The sequence below is a fragment of the Amyelois transitella genome, chromosome 3 (genome assembly GCF_032362555.1).
Source record: "Amyelois transitella isolate CPQ chromosome 3, ilAmyTran1.1, whole genome shotgun sequence".
Lineage (NCBI taxonomy): Eukaryota > Metazoa > Arthropoda > Insecta > Lepidoptera > Pyralidae > Amyelois > Amyelois transitella.
The window spans coordinates 4,443,789-4,461,722 of NC_083506.1; the positions used below are offsets into that span (position 1 = coordinate 4,443,789).

A 17,934-nucleotide genomic window follows, 5' to 3' on the forward strand; every position below is an offset into this window, starting at 1 on the left:
AACTTGAGCGTGCGATTTCAATTTACGCTTGTGACCCGGTTTGCATACAGCTCCAGATGAAAACGGTTCTGTTCCAAGCCTTATTTGCAGAAGTTATGCTAAAACAAGCTAAATTTGGCAGCATCCCTTTCTTAGCAGCTGGGGACACTTCAATAATAGAACTTAAGAATTTCATCAGAAGTATGTGGTAGGAAAAGAGCTACAATGACAAAGCCTTAAAACGGATCTTAATGCTAGGTTTCAATTCGATTTTATTCGTAAAAATCTGACTATTAGTGTTCTGTCGACATTGGAATAGAAATCAATCTAGAAAATGAATTTACAAACAAACTTTTGTCTCTTACTCACCTCACACATTTGTAGTTGGAATAATCTCCTCTCCTTTTCCATTTCGTCTGCTATCTCTGCTGGCGTAACTTCGCTTCGTATGAGGCCAGCCTCTTTTGCTTGTGATTTCTTTTCTTTTTCTATCTTCAGGTACTTAGACTCGTAGTCTTTGGATGCTTTATCAAAAGGCCTTTTGAGATCGCCCTTTACTCCTCTAAGGTCACCTTTGAGGAGGCTGTCTACAGGGAACATAACAATGTTGTTTATGTTCTGCATCTGAGGACAAAAACATTTTTCTTTTTTTACAAATTAACCCTTACGAGTATACGAGTTCACAAATCTACAGGAGTCCTAATTATTTGATCTTTAGAACAATTATGTGGACCACAAAGAAAATAAGTAGTTAAGGTTGAAAGTACTCTAAACTTCCTAGTTCAAATATTATGTTTTCATCCTGATATCAGTCTGACCTGAGCCTGTCTGATGTGTTGTGAATGTAGCATTGCAAAAGTGCATTCCTAACCGGCACGTTTGGCTGATTTAAAGTTGCTTCACATAATATATTACCGATACTTGTTATATTTACTACAAATACACCACAACGAACGAATATAGTTACGTAGCTTCCTTTTAACTGTCCTGAATAATAGCGACGTGCAAATTTTTTTTACAGCATAGCCAAATTTATTCTCGTACTTTGTACTGTAGAATTTGTATTATATGAAACGATATCACGATGGGGAATTATTGGCAAAAGAAAACACATACATTTACATCTGATCCCTTACAGGGTAGACAGAGCGAACTCACAAGGCCACGTTTAGCTGTATAAAATATATTATGGAATTCAGATTCGGACATAGCGACAGGCCCATCTTCTAAAACAAGAATCTAAGGCACATTCTTGTTTTAGAAGATGGACTTTATTGACATCAACAATCTGCATTAAAAAACATATCTTTGGAATAAAAACTTAGAAAGTGTTCAAGCAATAAAACATAGGTAGTATAAAAAAAAATTTGGTTTATCTAAAAAAACTCCAGCGTAACATACAACAATAAATTACAGTAAATGATCGAAACAGATGTTTGCTGCTCCTTTATTAAGTGGCTAATGGTACTGTAATTAAAAACTTGAAACACAAATGGATACTCCATTCACAAGGGTCGATTGTGGAATCAATGGAGCGGACGCGTCCGTAAGGTGGTGACAGACTTGCAGGGGCCGACGAAGTTACCGTACAAAGGGTTAGGGTAAACAATGAAGCCCTTAGTGGACAATTATTGCCAACCATTGAACAACAGCTAATTACAGTATAAGGAAACAAAAACAACAGTCTATTATGAAGTTAATTGGATTAATAAGCTCAAGACTTACATTCCTTGCATTTATAAGGGTACTCATAATATCAGTGGAGCAATAAATAAAGATAAGGTGTTACGTCGTTTCACTTAATTAAATTACTTGAGAGGTGTAAAAGCACTTCGATATTCTAATCCCGTCCCTAATACGTCCTATAGATAAAGCGAACAAATGTAAGATAACAAAAGTAATAATACAAATTAATGCCTCTGTGAAGTTATTGGGACTTTTTCTTTGGAACAAATCGTTATGGAACGTGATTGCAAAAGAAAAGGCGAGGAAGTCGTTAGACGAAGTCGATATTACTCTCTCAATTCATTGTATGTTGTAGGTTCTAATAGATATAATCTTAAGTATTTTATATTACGACGATGGGCCTGGAATAGAGTGACTAGCACAAAGATATCAAGTAGATAATCGTAAATCGATTTGTCTGCCTGGCCCACATGCGGGCGATTTAATATAGCCATCTATATACTGGGAATCTCAAGCACAATGGCGTTCACGCGATATTCCCATAGTAATACGTCGTAACCACGGTCGATTAACTGCAAATCGTTTATCCGAAGCGGCAAATTTAATTTCAGACCTTTCGCTTTCCGCATACTGGAAAACTGCACGAGTGAATCGATTCTACTTATCTGGTAGATCGATCTGCACACCGGTAGTCTAAAACGTTACTACGTTAAACACGAACAGTTTTTAGGGCTCCGTATCGAAATATCGAAACTCGAATCCCTCTTACCTGTTTGTCCCTGTAGGAGTATCAAAATAACATGATTTAAAAAATCTAATTACTTACACTTTATACATATAACCCATGTAACTGCAGGATGATTTGCCTTGAGAAGTGGCGAGGTATTGTTATTTATTTTATATTGGCTTAATGGACGCTACTAATACAGGTTTTTGATTGATTATTCCACTTTTTTGTTATACATTCGCTGGTAAAGTTTTAAGTAATATGTCTGTCCCCGTATCCCTTAAGTTTAATTCAAGTTTTCACTAGTCTGAACAAAATCGATCATTTAGGATGATTTCTAATTTTGCTTCTTTAATGGCCGGTTTTTATAAGTAGTATATTAACATAACATACTATAGAATTGCAGGCAATTTAATATTCAAGAATACCTTATTTTTTTAACCATTTAATCAATATAATATTAGAATTCTACGTTTTTAACTATAATAAAATTAAGAAACCATAGGGATCCTAATTTTGTCATTTTCAAATATTTCTTCACGAACACATAATGTAAGAAGTCAACATAACAGCAATAAAAATATTATGAAGAAGTCAACATAACAGCAATAAAAATTAATGGATAATATTGCACTTTTTGCAGTAAGCTGCGAAATGCTAAAGTAACAATGATCATTGTTAGAAATGAACCACGCGCGAGCTTTACTCATAGGCCATTGTATGCAAATTGTTTGTCGCACGATAAAACCAAAGTTGTATCGCTATGTGATGTATGCAAGTTGAATTTACAAGTGCAAGTTACAGCGAGTTTAATCTCGAAAAAAATAAAATTATTATGTGGAAACACGAACGTTTTAAAAAAAAATGGAATCCTTCGGTATTCAAAAACAAACCTAATTTTCGATCATGGTCAACCTGATATCAGAAAGTAAAAATATTTTCTTCCCAATAACATGACATTTGGAATACTCTTTATCCTTAATACTAATGTCAATTTAGAGAATCGATGGTCGAGAGACAAAGAATATATTATATATTTATGTACTGATCAAAATGAAATTTTTGTTTAATTATTAGTTAATTATACGACATACATAGACTAAATTTTCTAGAAATTCCCGGAGGATAGGAGACAACCCTGGACAAATGCTAGTAAAATCTCTTCAAAAACTTTTAATCTGCAATGTTAGTCAATCGGAACATAAATTTGGTATAGTAGTATTTTGATATTAATTATAATTGTGTAAGCATTAGCAAGTTTTAATAATTTTAAACGGTTAATGAGTTACGGGTCTCGGTCGAGGACAGTTCGAATGAAAATTTAATGTCTATCCAAGCGGTTCACGCATCAAATATTAAAATGAGATATTTACGCGTTTAGAACAAAGCAAACGGTTATTTAATTAAACTGTCAAGCTTTTTGTTTCCGTTTATTAGAACGTGTTTCTGAATGCGTATTTTACTTTGTATAATTTTAATTCTTTTTACAGAAAAAGTGTGCCATAACTACTTCTTGCATACTTACATACAAGGTACCTATCACTTAGGTATATAGATATGAGTATTTAACTCATAACAATAAATGTATTCTATTTTATTATATATTCCTTGCGGGGTAGAAAGACCCAACAGTCTTAAAAGAACACGTAAGATGAAGAAAGAACCACGTACGTTCTTGAACTTTATTGAACCGCCTTTCGAATCCAGAGTCTTCGTCGGGGAGGGCATAACCTCGGCACAAACGCTAGGAGGTTTATGATAAATATGATTAAACCAGAAAACTTCTGCCAAAATCATGTCCGTTAGATGCGAGCATGTAAACATAACGCCTCCTTACCAATCTAACATGGTAACCTAAGTACTTCACCACTGAATCACAAACATTGGTCGTGATGTAATAATACTCTACTATTGTTCTCTTACGTAACATTTACATTTGAAGTATCAATTAATATTTTTGAATCAGAAATAGCTCTATGATTACAAACAGTAACAATTTAGAGGGGGAAGCAGAGCGAGGAAGCCGGGTCTTACCTCATGCGAGACGGGGACAAGTCACCATCGTTGCAATTGCTAATAGAATTACTTTAAATTCACCTGGTGAACTACGGGTATAATATTTTGAATAGCGAAACACATAGGTGAACCAAGGGTACAAAAACATAAGCTTAAAAAAACCTATTCATTGAATACTATTATTATAGCGAGTATTCTAGTCAAAAGCTTCTTTACGCGCATAAAAATATACCATTTTTTAATTAGTTATATTGCTTAGGTGAACGAATCAATCTATTTTGATGCGGATTATATCCATCGAGAGTCTTGCTGCTAATTGGAAATCAAACTGCCACACGTTTAGCTTGGATCAAGGACATCTAGTATATCTAGTACCTAGTTAACATCCAGTTTTAGAAACTTTTTACTTGCAAATAATAAAATATCATTAGTTTTGATAGGTGTTTAATATCTGAAATTGTAATAAGAAAAAATAACCGTTCTATTACATTATACGACTACAATTGATTTTTAAATTTTTATTTACCCACATACTAGCTTTAACAGCTTCGTCCGCGCTTATTCACGCCCGCATTTAGCGCCACCTTAAAAAAACACCGGTTTTTGCAAATCCCGCGGGAGTTTATAGTTTTTACCGGGATGAACGTCCCGGGAAACCTAGATCTTCTCCAGACTCTTAATTATATATTTTTCTTTAAAATTAAGAGCTGCTAACTCTTGTCGATAGAGCGTCCTATAATTAATAGGTACACAAAATTTCAAGATTGGTTCTGTAGTTAACCGACAAATCTAATTTACTTTCGCATTTACAATATCAGTTGTGATTCATTTAACAAATATTACCTTGCATTGGAGCTTTAGGCAAGGACAAAGGATTGCAGGCGTGTCAAGGGCAGGCCGAGGATTCTGCGCAGTAAGGAAGCATCTTATTCCAAGGATGCTGAAAATGGGGCGAGGATGAACAGGTGGCCACAAGGATGGGATCAAATCAGATCATCCATACATTAGTGTGTTACGTACTTTATAAATCCCTTCTATTTTGTAAGGTGAACAATAATAGTGTTCGTTTGGAAAAACTTAGAAAACATATCAGTATCAAGCTACTATTTCGCTATGGAATGCCATGGTAAATAGTTGCCTGGGAGCAGGATTATTCAAGTCCCTTGCCTGATAGTGACAAAAGAACAATGTGAACAGGTTTTAGAAATGTTTTACTTAAAGAAAAAAATCAGAACAGTATCCGATAACTAGTAACATATTAAGATTTGTATCACCCTGACCCATATAGCAAATTTGCGGTTGCACCCACGCATCAAACTACACGTCAATCGAGTTACCGAGACGAAAAGAACGTATTTTATGCCTTCGTTTTCTGAGAAGGACGATGTAGGTATAGATACGCCAACAGGATATCGAACCAAATAAATTGGTCATTAAGAAAATCTTGTTAGATAGGATACTTGGAAATTATTCCAGGTCATGATAAGTACACTTATTTCATAATGAGTTAAACTTCCAATACATGCGATAAACAGATAACAAGTATGTTTTTCAGGATACAGTTACTTAAATATGTTGTCAATGGTAACAACAATATTAGTAGTAGGTATTAGGAAATTTTGTCGCGAAACAATTCAATATTATTGTCATTATTATCTTACCCTACAAATTCGTATCACGCCAGTAGTAGGTACCTAACAATAAAATAAAATACCACACCATACTGTTGTTAGTTGAGTTGACTTATCTGCATGTGGATTGGATATGCAGACATTTGTTTGATGCAAACAAACAGTTCAAATTATATTGGAGCCAATCGTAATTAGTAAATGCGTCAATACACCGGGTACATGCTTGATGTACGGTAACTGGATGCAGGCATTCCCTGGATTGTTAAATGGTTTAATTTTAGTTTGCTTTTATCCCGAATGCTTGTAACACAATTGATCTTAGTTGAACTATATCGTTTCTATGGTTTTTTTATTCACTAAAAGTTTACGTATTACAATTTTCGACGTTTTTGTTATTTGATTTTGCAATGTTCTTAATGACTACTTAACAAATGTGGTTGGAATTTGGTTGCGTGATCAATATCATTTGTCAACTAATGCCAAATTAAATCCACTTGGAACGTACAGTTTATTAGACTGGTTCGTATGTCGGCCAATGTCCGTATTGGTGTTAACCATACACCGTTTCATGCAAACATACGCAAGTAGGCCGTATTCTCGTTTTTTGTTGATTATGGTTTTCAGTATAGGCTTTCCGTGTAGTCCTTAAAAATCCTAGATCGATGCAAAAGAATGGACTTAATAAAATAACGTAAAAAAAATATATCAAACCTCCACAACAAGAAATTAGGCCGAAAATCTAGCCCGAAATAAGGCTTTACAGTGTATTTATTTCTTATATACAGTAGAATCTCTATAACCCGAACCTCGTTAAGTCGTAATGCTCAGTAAGTCGAAAAAAAATGCCATTCCCTTCCGCTGAACCCCTAAATCCGCAATATCTCGAATTATTTAGACTTTGTAACTCGAACAAAATGTTATTTTTCTGCGAGGTGTCAATAGTACATATTTATACTCTATAACTCGAATTTAAAAAAATTGACTCCGGAAGTCGAAGTTAGTAAAATATAATGATATTTCCCGAACGCACAGCAATTCAGTACATTGAAAGATGTAATGATATCGAGGATCATGTATTCGGTTCGTTGTTTGAATTTGAAAAAGTAATTAATAAAACATCTGCATTTGCAGATTTTTTATACTACTGTTATCTTCTTTTGATTTTCTGTAGTTGTTTGTAATGTAATTTTCTGTAGTTGTGTGTAATGTTAACTTCACTAATACTTATGCAATATCATGCTATAAAACTTAAGAAAAGTATTATTTCTAATCCTTTCAAAGTCGAAATTTAAGCAATTAAATCCTTTGTATCTCGAAATTCGTGATAAGTCGAAAACTCGTCATCTCGAAATTTTTAGCATTTCCCTTGACATTTGAGTTATCGAGATACGACTGTATTTGGAAAAGTACATTAGTATACATACAATACCTTGCTTTAAAGATTAAGTCTAAATTGTTTTCATATTTATACCTATTACAGTTGTACACAGCATTTGCTACAAACTTGTATATCGTTATATACCAACATAGTATATATAAAATTACACTGCGCTACGGAACCCAGCAGCAACAATGTAGTAAATATTTTGACAATTATCACATACCAGCGTCTTCATAAGAGCTGACAATTCTTTGGTGACGACGGCAAACTTGAGGAAAGCCGCTGCGATGTCCGGCTCGGAATCTTTGTTGAGGGCGTTCCCTCCAAGGCGCTCCAGAGCTCGGGCCAGATACATCTCGTTATCCACGTGAGCTGTAAATAATTTTACACTATCAATAAATTCATCCATTAAATACGTAGTTTATCTCTTTACAAAACTTATTCTTATTTGGTACGCTAAAATATAACGATGTTTGCAAGTACATGCCTTCAAAAGTAATTTTCAAAGGCATTTTTAACATCTTTCCAGTCGTGTTTCAGCAGCAACAGTAGGTTTTCGAACAACGACATAACATAAACCTATGAGGCATGACGTCCCCAAAGATCTTGCTTATAGAAAGATAATACTTATTAACATTTTACAATAGTAAATAACGATGCTAGATAAAAAGATTGTACCAATTATTGTTTCAGATAAAAAGTTTCTTCGTTCAATTACTCGGTACGGGATCTTCGCCTGATGGCGGACATTTAATTAGTTACTTTGGATTAACTTGGGGCTTGGGTTATGCTTGTTCAGAGCGGAACGGAGTGGAGCGTTAAACTTTATCCACTGAAGATGCAATTGTGTGCATCCTATATAAATTACCAACTAAAAATAAACTTCTACCTAATTGTGCATCTGAAATATGATTGATGTGGAAAATTTGACGCACTTTTAAATGATACTGGATTGTCAAACGGCCATCTTCACAAGTGCTACACGAACTGTTTAAACATTTGAGATTAGGATTTAGGATTGTTACCGTTTCTGTTTCATTTACAACAATTTAATCCTAATAACAAAGTATAGAAAATAGGGGATAAAATACAACATTACAATGAAACAAAAATAGAATTAACGCTTAGATCCGTGTTGTGGAGTGGCCCACATCTGCCTAGCTCAATCCTGCCGACGCTGTCGGAATACTAAATAGCAAGTACTGCCTGGCCTTTCAATTTCTCCGCGAGACCTACCATTTGTCGCCACTTTGTATGTACCAAATGAGTCCTTGGGCTTTCATCAAAACTGGATACCGGATACTTAACAATAAAGGAAACAAGAAATTCGAAACGGCTGCACTATTGAATATTTCATGAATCGGACAATCAATAGGAAGACGATCAACTGTTTCTTCTTTTTTCATTTTTCATTGGTGACGGGGTAGATATAGCTTTTAGGTTGTATACAAATTCTAGCTAACGATCTCGATCTGGAAATCGTAGAAAATTTCTTAAAACAACTTTCGTACTTCGCGGCACGATCTAGCTTTATTTGACACGGACATGTACAAGCATAATTTATTCTCACCTCGCGTTAAAGTTGAAATGCAACTTACATTATGCGTGCGTGCTCATAAAATATCTTAGTCTCTCAAAATGAAAGTAACGTCGCTGTGACGTTCGGTGTAAGCCCTGAAATGTAATGTGACTCTATGAAGAATCAATCCAATCAAATGGATATCATCACAAGTTTGCGCATCTTTATTAAGTTGTCCAGTAATTTAACTATGTAACTTTCGGAACGCTGATAAATAATGGGAACTTGATGAGTTTTGAAGACGGCAATGTCGAACAGAATACACAAAACCATCTCGAAACTATCAATAATTTTATTGCAAATTCATTGAATCGCGCTGAAATAGTCCAAGCGTATGTGGCCCGCGTTATGAACAAAATTACCACATTCTATCGTACACACCAGATACATATGATCGATGGTACTACACACGATTAAATCTGATTGGTTGGTTTTCCAGGCACGACCTTGCCAAGTCTGGCTCTGTAAACCTGCGCGACTAAACCGGCTGCAATAAAGAAAAAACAAACAACTATAGCACGCGATGGAATTGCATTGCTAACCTGTCATTCATGCGTGTACCTTTCTTAGAAAGAACCCGGTTGTTTATCAATATCTACGGCAAATAAGAACTCTAAGGTATTCCTACATAGAATGTCTGCATCATCAAGGCAAAAAAGAGATGACATTCAAACCAACCAGCTATATGCGGCCGTTTTGCCTGGTAATCCAAAGAATAAAGGTGTGGTTTGTCTGTATGTGTCTTATCAAAATAAAGATCCTTCCCAATTCAGAAATTTTATGCATCACACCAAAAAGAGAGAAACTACCACCATTAAAGAAAACTAAAAAATAAATCTACAAATAGCGGTTTTGAAAATTAATCTATTTCAATTAATCATAACACAGAAAGTACATAAACAAGTGCAATATCATCAGGTCATTTGAAACAACTATACATACATATAGCAAGTCTAAAACAATAATCGTGTAAGCTAAGCCTAGGCTATTTGCCAAGTTACATTGATCAAGTAAACCGAGTGACCAAGGTGTCGAGCAAGCTGCCAACTATTATCGATCGAAAGAAAAGTGAAGATAATTGATGTTACCCGTATTTAAAAATGTATGCAAATAATTAAAGACAAAAAAAAATATACTTATAGGTATGAAATTACCTAACTTCATGTTTACCAAACAATTCATCGGCAGGGTGATTTTTTTTTTGCTGTAGTCACAATTAAATTTTGTCACACTTATCAAAAAAAAACTTTTCATTCGCCACGCATGCCTTTTTTGGAGATTCTCATCCCAGATCAAAACGTATTCTTTCAGCTCTGTCAACTAAAAGATCATGAAAAAGTTGATCAAATAAAAGTTTTTATTATCTTCTGAGGTATATATACATACAATTGTGGAATGAACATGTAACAGCAAAGGTTGTGAACATCTGCTGCAGCTACTCGACCAATGTAAATCATGTCCCAGTACGTTACCGCGCGAGACAGACATTTGACCTACTTTCCATGAAAACGTGCGAGTTAAAGGGAATTCCATTCGAGACTGACCGCAGTCCATTCGCCGCATTTCAAGTTAAATCTTCCCAAATTACCTACTCAATATTTCCAGCTTCCCAGATACCACTTACATTTGAAATCAACTTTTAAATTGTTGTGTGTTAAGTACCACTCCATATTTCTCTTAAGGATGTAAAAGGCAACTAAGGGAAAGGCTAATAAATTTGTTGAAGGCGTTGGGTTAGCAACCTATCACTTTATGAATCTCGATTTCATCTTATACCAAACCGCTGAACGTGGCCTTTCAGTCTTTTTGAGACTGTTCAAGTTCTGTCAACCCCGACTGGGGTATAGACGTAATTATATGTATGTGTGTTAAGTGTATACATTTACAAAATGTCATCAAGAAAGTGGCGTAAAAAGTAGTGGCTCATAAATATAAATAGACCACAGCTTACTTTATCTTATTTCTAATTTTCATACTTGGCTGCAAGATGACAGCATGATGGCTTATTGAATAGTTTAGGATAACAAACAGTTTGCAAAATAAATCTCTACTCCTCATATCCTGTTCTTAAAACTGTCGGAGACAAAGCAAAAAGATGCCAAAGTGAAAAGATATTTAAGGATTCGCGATACAACAGCAAAACCGAAATCAACCAATTGCTACATTTCCGGATCATGATAAGATTTTCGGCAATTAAAGTCAAAAGACAACGAAAACAGCACGGCCCATTAAGAGAGCCCTTAAATTATTAATCAACACACGGTCAAATTGATGGGCTGTTCACTAAATAATGTATCAACGTCTGTAACAGGCAGTTTTGTTGCGATATTTAGGTCATTCTAGTTCAGTGAGTTGAACGAACTCTCGTCCTAGGAGCCGGTTCCGCTAACCATATTACAGTCTAATATCTACCTAAATACTGTTAGTACTCTCGCGAGTCTCTTGAGGAATTCTCATCAAACGTCCTTGAGATGATTAAGACCTTAAGGGCACAGAATACAGATATGTGCTTCAGAGTTTTACCCTCAGAATACAGAAATTTGCTGTTTTCTTTGGTTATAACCTGTGGTTATACCTCCTATAACGAGTGCCGTGTTATTCCCGGCACTTAAGAATATGACCACTCCATATCTTTTTAATGGATGTCGTAAAAAGTGAGTAATGTAATAGGAGCACAGTCATCTATTGCCAGCTTCATGCTAATCTGGTAGCGAAGAAAAAACATAGTGTGTGCCGGCTGCTTCTCTTCCCGTGCGGATTAAAAAATAAATCAAGGGAAAGGCTAACATAAAATTAAGATTATTCACTTGACCAAAACCGTATGTATTCAAAACGTCCTATTGCTCAAGGCTTGAAGAATTGAAAACAAAAATTCTACACACAAAGCCCCTAAAACACAGAGGAGAAAATAAAAAAATCTGGTTCAACAATTGCAGTCGCGTGCAAGCTGCTGTCTAAGGCACGTGGCAACAGTGCACCGACATGCAACAAAGAAAATCGATTACTGACTGAATTAAATATGACAACCCTTTCATTTGTTCGTGAATAAATAAGTACCCACTGCTATGTTCAGAGTTCTCGTATAAGTATAATTTAACAAAGGTCTTTTCGGAAAAAAGGGATTTATATTCCGTTATATACCTCTATTTCACATTTTTATTAAGTAATTGGTATTTGCTATATGATCGAAGGATATTTGCATTAGAACCTCGACCTAACGTATACAATGCTGAATGTTGATGATGAGTACCTTAATAAAAAAATAAACTCTTAAACGTTGAAAATTTTAACGTAAGTGCCGCCTAGAAATGCTTCCTCATTTCAACCTCTTCAAAACTATTTCCATGCTGCATACCTTTACTGCAGTCTCGACTCGACAACGATGCACCACGGGTATTTGGTCTATTCTGGTCTTATCTATTCATACTACTTCCTCTCTCCCTATTTTTAGTTCGGTCTCGTGTTTCGTATCGCCTCCATAACTAGAAACGAGCCGTGAATACAAATAAACCGATCAATATATTTAACATATTCTCATATATAAATACTTCAGTAATAAAGGAAAATTCATTTACTATCTCTCGGTATTCACATTGCACTAAACTAGGTCTCGGTGGTTGTATTAAAAAAATATCATGTCGAATAGAGAATAGAGACAGTGTCACTGTCTCTACCAAATTATTTCTGAACTCTCGTCTCTTTTGTGTTGTTATTGTATGTTTTACCCTTATGGTACAATAAAGTGTTTTATCTATCTACCTTTTCCAAAAATATTTAGATGATTTAACACAAATCCGCGTATTTCCCTAGTACTTACCATTTCCAGAATTGTGAATTGCCTTAATTGCCTTCTTGAGTTTTGTGAGGCCATCTCGGTCGAAATCCAACGTCTGAAACAAGATATAGATGTTATCAACACAGGAATAGAAGAGAAAGAGAGAATTCTCTCTGTCTTTAGTCACACCATAGACATATCAAGTATTTAAGTCAACAGAGCCAGTCCATTTTTTTGTCAGTTTGCTCAAATAATGCGATAACAATAATGGAACCCCGGTTACGTCAGGAGTTTTTGAAGTCTGGAACGAACATCTGCCACCCCATTCGAGTTATCAATGACCCCTCCGAATCGAGCAAGGCCGAAATAACGCGTGCGCACGCAGCACGGCACTTTTCAAACGCTCGCAAGCGCTTGTGATCCTCAAGTGGCAGGCTTTTTTTTATTATGGTAGTTTATAAGAATATTGGTGCATATTGTTAGTTTATTGATGCATTTTGGTCTTGGTCTTCATTTAAAACTTTGACCACCATGAACAACTTTAGGCATCTATATGAAATTAGGTAGTTATCGAAATTAGAAACACAATAAAAAGCCCTTATGGAATTGATTTCCCAAGCCTATCAATGAAGTAGTTCTTAAATATGGGCACGTTTGATATACTTGCGACGTGTCAAATTTTACGGAAAAATGTTTTTTTTTTATTGAGCATACTATTTATTTCAGCAGCTGTTATCGGTCACGAATTTATATGGAAGCTTCCTAATAAATAAATTGAACAATTCAATATTTTTATCAAGTCATGTTTTGTGCTATAGCTTGAAATCATAGAGACCGGAATAAAATAAGACCGTATTATTGCGATTTCTTTGCTTCAAATATAACAAGATGCGCGTCTTATACTCAAAAGGCAATATAGGTACTTACATTAACTTTTTGAGAACAATGTAACTGATCATTTGTGAAGCGTGTTATTAAGTACCTTCTAGGTATCGTATAAAACAAATAACTACTATAGGAACAAAAGATCGAACGCTGCTGATTAAATGAGGCCATGCGAACTCAAGTTTTCAAGCAGACGTCGACATGATCACACAGATTATAGGGATGTGTTCTAGTAAAAAAAGGCCAGATTTCGACTTAACGTATGGTTGGCTTCCATATAATTCCGATATAAGTAAGAAAATACAAACACTTTGTGTACCTAATCATGTGAATAAGTGGTAAAAGATGAATTGCATACATTAATAGTGACATAATTTAAGATGAAAATCTAGAGAATTCTTGATATGTTTATAATGTCTGGCAAAAACTAAAATTGTCGATAACTATTTCCTGTTACAATTCCAACAGCAATTTAACGCTCAAGGCGTAAATTAAAATGAAATTAAAACCTCTTTAATACAATTTCAGTTTCTCAGCTGCAAATCTCTTCACCTAATTTACGAGATGCACGAACTCCTTACAATTTAAAATATTCGAATATCTTTCGGCGGATATTACATAATGATGTTGCTTCCAATTACAAAGATGTGCAATGTGGAGTTGTTATTTCGCTTTCTTCGCCGTGACCAACGACGCATAGCCGTTTGCGTAAATCACGTCATCATGATGCAATTATGCCATATCACATAGCATCTCCATTACATTGATGACAATCGCGTATTGTCTCGTTTCCACGAAACGATCTCGACCTTTTTTTATTAAGAACTTCCTAGAGCGCGTTTTGTGGTATGGTTTGGCTTTTTGCTTGATGTGTGTAATCGTCAATTGTAATCTTAGGTCACTGTTGCGTTCAAGATTTTCTGAAGTCTGCATTCAAAGAAATGTCAGGACGAAATTTTAAAGAATAGGTCATTTAACCACTGAAATATATATAAGAACCTAAAATGAATCGTTATATATATTTATGGTACAGTAAATAGAGTGTAAATCTATCTCTTTTAATTTAATTTTAAACTGACTTTAAAAGCTACGAAATATACAAGAACCGCTAAATTTAAATTGCTTCAAATTAATCACTAGTGTCAAAACTCTATAACGTAAACCGTACGCTACAAAGACGTAATTTATCGCGAGCCATTATCGTAGAGCAGCATGCATTGTTCCACTATTTATACATGGGCAATATTACAAAACAGTTTAGTATGGTTGCATAAAATTACGCGTTGATTTACTACGGAGAATCATGTTTGTAGGTTAGTTTGGCTTTAATCATCGTTCATTATTGAAATATGTGGTACACGGCACCAAAAAAAAATAAAATAGGACCGCTCCTCCTTCTCTTTCCCATGAATGGCAATTTCGGGTAAAAAGCAACTATGGGATAGGCTTATAAACTTCTTCTTTTAAGCGATGAGCTAGCAACCAGTCAGTATTTGAATCTCAATTTTCTCATCAAGCCAAAAAGCTGAACGTGGCCTATCAGTATTTTCAAGGCTCGTCTACCCCGCAAGGGATATAGACGTAACTATATGTATGTATATTTGTAATTACAATTTTTACGTTGGTAGTAACTTTTTTTTAGTATACATATGGTGACATATTTACGTTTGTTGAAGAAACAGCTGTTTGAACCGGGCCGCGGAGGGTGAAAGTAACACATTTCAATAAAGAGACTGCATGATGTGAACACGGTTTATTAGAGATAAATATAACCTTAATATATTTGAAACAGGAAACAAAATTTATTACGTGTTTTACTTTACCGATACGTGACGACAAAATGTATTTTTTGAAATCGCAAGAAGTGTGAGTGACCCATTCACACTTCTTGCGATTTCAAAAAATTCGAGAACTTCTATAAAGTATATATCACATAACATCAGCGTTTTTAATCGGAACCGAAGAGATAGAAATGGTGAGAATATAAGATATATAATCAATCGTCTCAAAAATTTAAAAAACCCTACAGGATTAATCTTTGCTATTGCAAAAAGCATTGGCTCATAGCACAGCAGGTCACATAGGTACAGAGTTTTCCTAACGACGTTTATCGTGGTGACAAAGTGACTAAGTCGATACTTAAAACAAGTTTTTTAGTTTTAATAACTGTACCTATTCATTAAGCTTTAAAGATTACGTAAAGTTCCAAAGTAAGTATAATAAGTACCTAACACGAGTCTGATCGTAACACGACGAAAATTTCTTAGATAAAAACAATTTATATTATAAATGTTCGATATATCTCCATGAATTAATTCCATGACGCATACGGTAGTCACCAATTCATAAGAAAAATAATTGTTTTGAGTCACTGCTTACTAACTAAGCTTACAAAGCATATTTTTACACGAACGGCCGAAAATCTAAGACTAATTTTAATTTTATTATAATAATAGATTATATATTACCCACTTAAAGCTTTCGCCTGCGGCTCTGCCCGCGTGAAAAGTACCTACCTTATGTCCTTTACTGTCTATAATATACATATTATGCAAAATTTCACGGAGATCAGTTCAGTAGTTTTGATGTGACACAAACACGCTTTCACATTTATAATATTTGTATGGATTAAAGGTATTTTTATTACGCGGATTGAGTATGTTATTCGATGAATTGAGGTTCGATGAAACCTGCTTCAGGGCTGCTTCGCAAAAACCTGTACCAGCAAGGGAAAGCTGTTGACCTTGAGGCGAGGCGCATCGAAAGTTTGTCGTGTTCAAAATTACAGAACCAAACACAAACATTTTTTTTATTAACTCTCAAAGAAAAAGGGCATCTTTAATAGGGTTTCACCCGAAACATTTGTGAACTATTGAGATTGTTTGTAAATATTTTAAGGCTTTATTAAATAAAAAGAGGCCGCCCGCGACTTCGTCCGCGTGGAATAAATCCCGCGGGAACTCCGGGATAAAAAGTAGCCTATGTGTTATTCTGGGACTTCTGCTACCTACATATCAAACTACTCACTAGCTTTTGCATTTATAATATTTATTATTATATTATTTACCTTCGGTCATCTTTAACCACAGTGAACATTAACGTTTTAATAATATTGTAAACAATGGACCTCTTAGTAAAATGATTTGAGTACGTTAATTCGTAGTTACTGAACAAGTTTGTAGCAAATGTGAGCATGCTAGACGAGTGGTGGAATAAAAAACAAGCCCGTTTTTGGAGCGAGGCTTTGCAAGGCATTAAAACTTTCTCTCTTAAAACACGTACGAGGGATTTCTATAAAACCTCGCAGGCTGTACTAAACTAAAAACCGCTGATATGAGAAATGTGTGCTTTTCATTTTACTCGTAGTTTTCATAAGTTTTGTCCGTCAAAAATCATGCGCAATAAAATAGATTTGCAGGATTTAGTCGATTATTACATACAACCTTTTGCACAGGGCTTTACTCCCATGGATATTTCCAGAAAACAACTCTTGTTAGTTTTTAAGATTTTGCGTATCTCTGTGCCTTTAATGATCGTAATCGGTGCAACATTTTGTATGAACACCAGTGTGAAAACATTACAAACATATAGATAGATACAACATTACAAATACATATTTCTTTCAATTCTAATATTAGATTTTTATTTAATAATTTTAGTTTATTACATAAGTAACGAATAAAATTTATGCTAAATGATTAAAAATTATTTATAAATTAGTTATTTAAAAACACCGCTATTAATTTACGAAAATATATCCTATTGACTTTGATACGGCCCGATAAATAAGAAGTTAAGCTGACTGTTCAAGTTTGTTTGACTTTCTTACGTTTTAAAACGTAAGAAAGTTAAACAAACACGTTTTTTTTTTCGGTACCATACCAGTATTAAATGATATTTTATTACAGAAATATTTAAATGCTCAATATGCCGTAACTGTACTGTTTTGTATAGAAACATAAAATTCAAAACATATCATACACAAAATATCCATCAGGTTTGATAATTGACCTCCCATCAACAATATTAGGCCACAATACTTAGAAACTTACAATGCTTGGCCTATACTTTTTTTATATTTTCCACTTGAAAGAATATTTTCTCAGGTATCTTATACAATTTTTAACAAATGACCGCAGAGGGACTTAGCGGGATAGACGGACGTTTTAGACTGCGATGGTGCACTGCACACATAATTAAAGAGAGAAAGTTTATGCACTCTGGTTTTATTTGAGTGGTCGTGTACTTTCGTTTAATGGTCAATTCGATTTTGAT

The 17,934-nt window shown here is 34.7% G+C and overlaps 1 protein-coding gene across 1 annotated transcript in view; it reads right to left on the minus strand.

Annotated features, from left to right (window-relative positions):
• LOC106138197 (arfGAP with SH3 domain, ANK repeat and PH domain-containing protein) overlaps positions 1-17,934 on the minus strand; it is a 45,720-nt gene that overhangs the window by 22,540 nt on the left and 5,246 nt on the right. Inside the window, exons 2-4 of the mRNA XM_060949131.1 lie at positions 12,817-12,889; positions 7,644-7,792; positions 349-603 (exon numbers count right to left, since the gene is read on the minus strand). Of these exons, the coding sequence (XP_060805114.1) occupies positions 349-603; positions 7,644-7,792; positions 12,817-12,889 (477 nt within the window). The remainder of the gene's footprint in view (positions 1-348; positions 604-7,643; positions 7,793-12,816; positions 12,890-17,934) is intronic.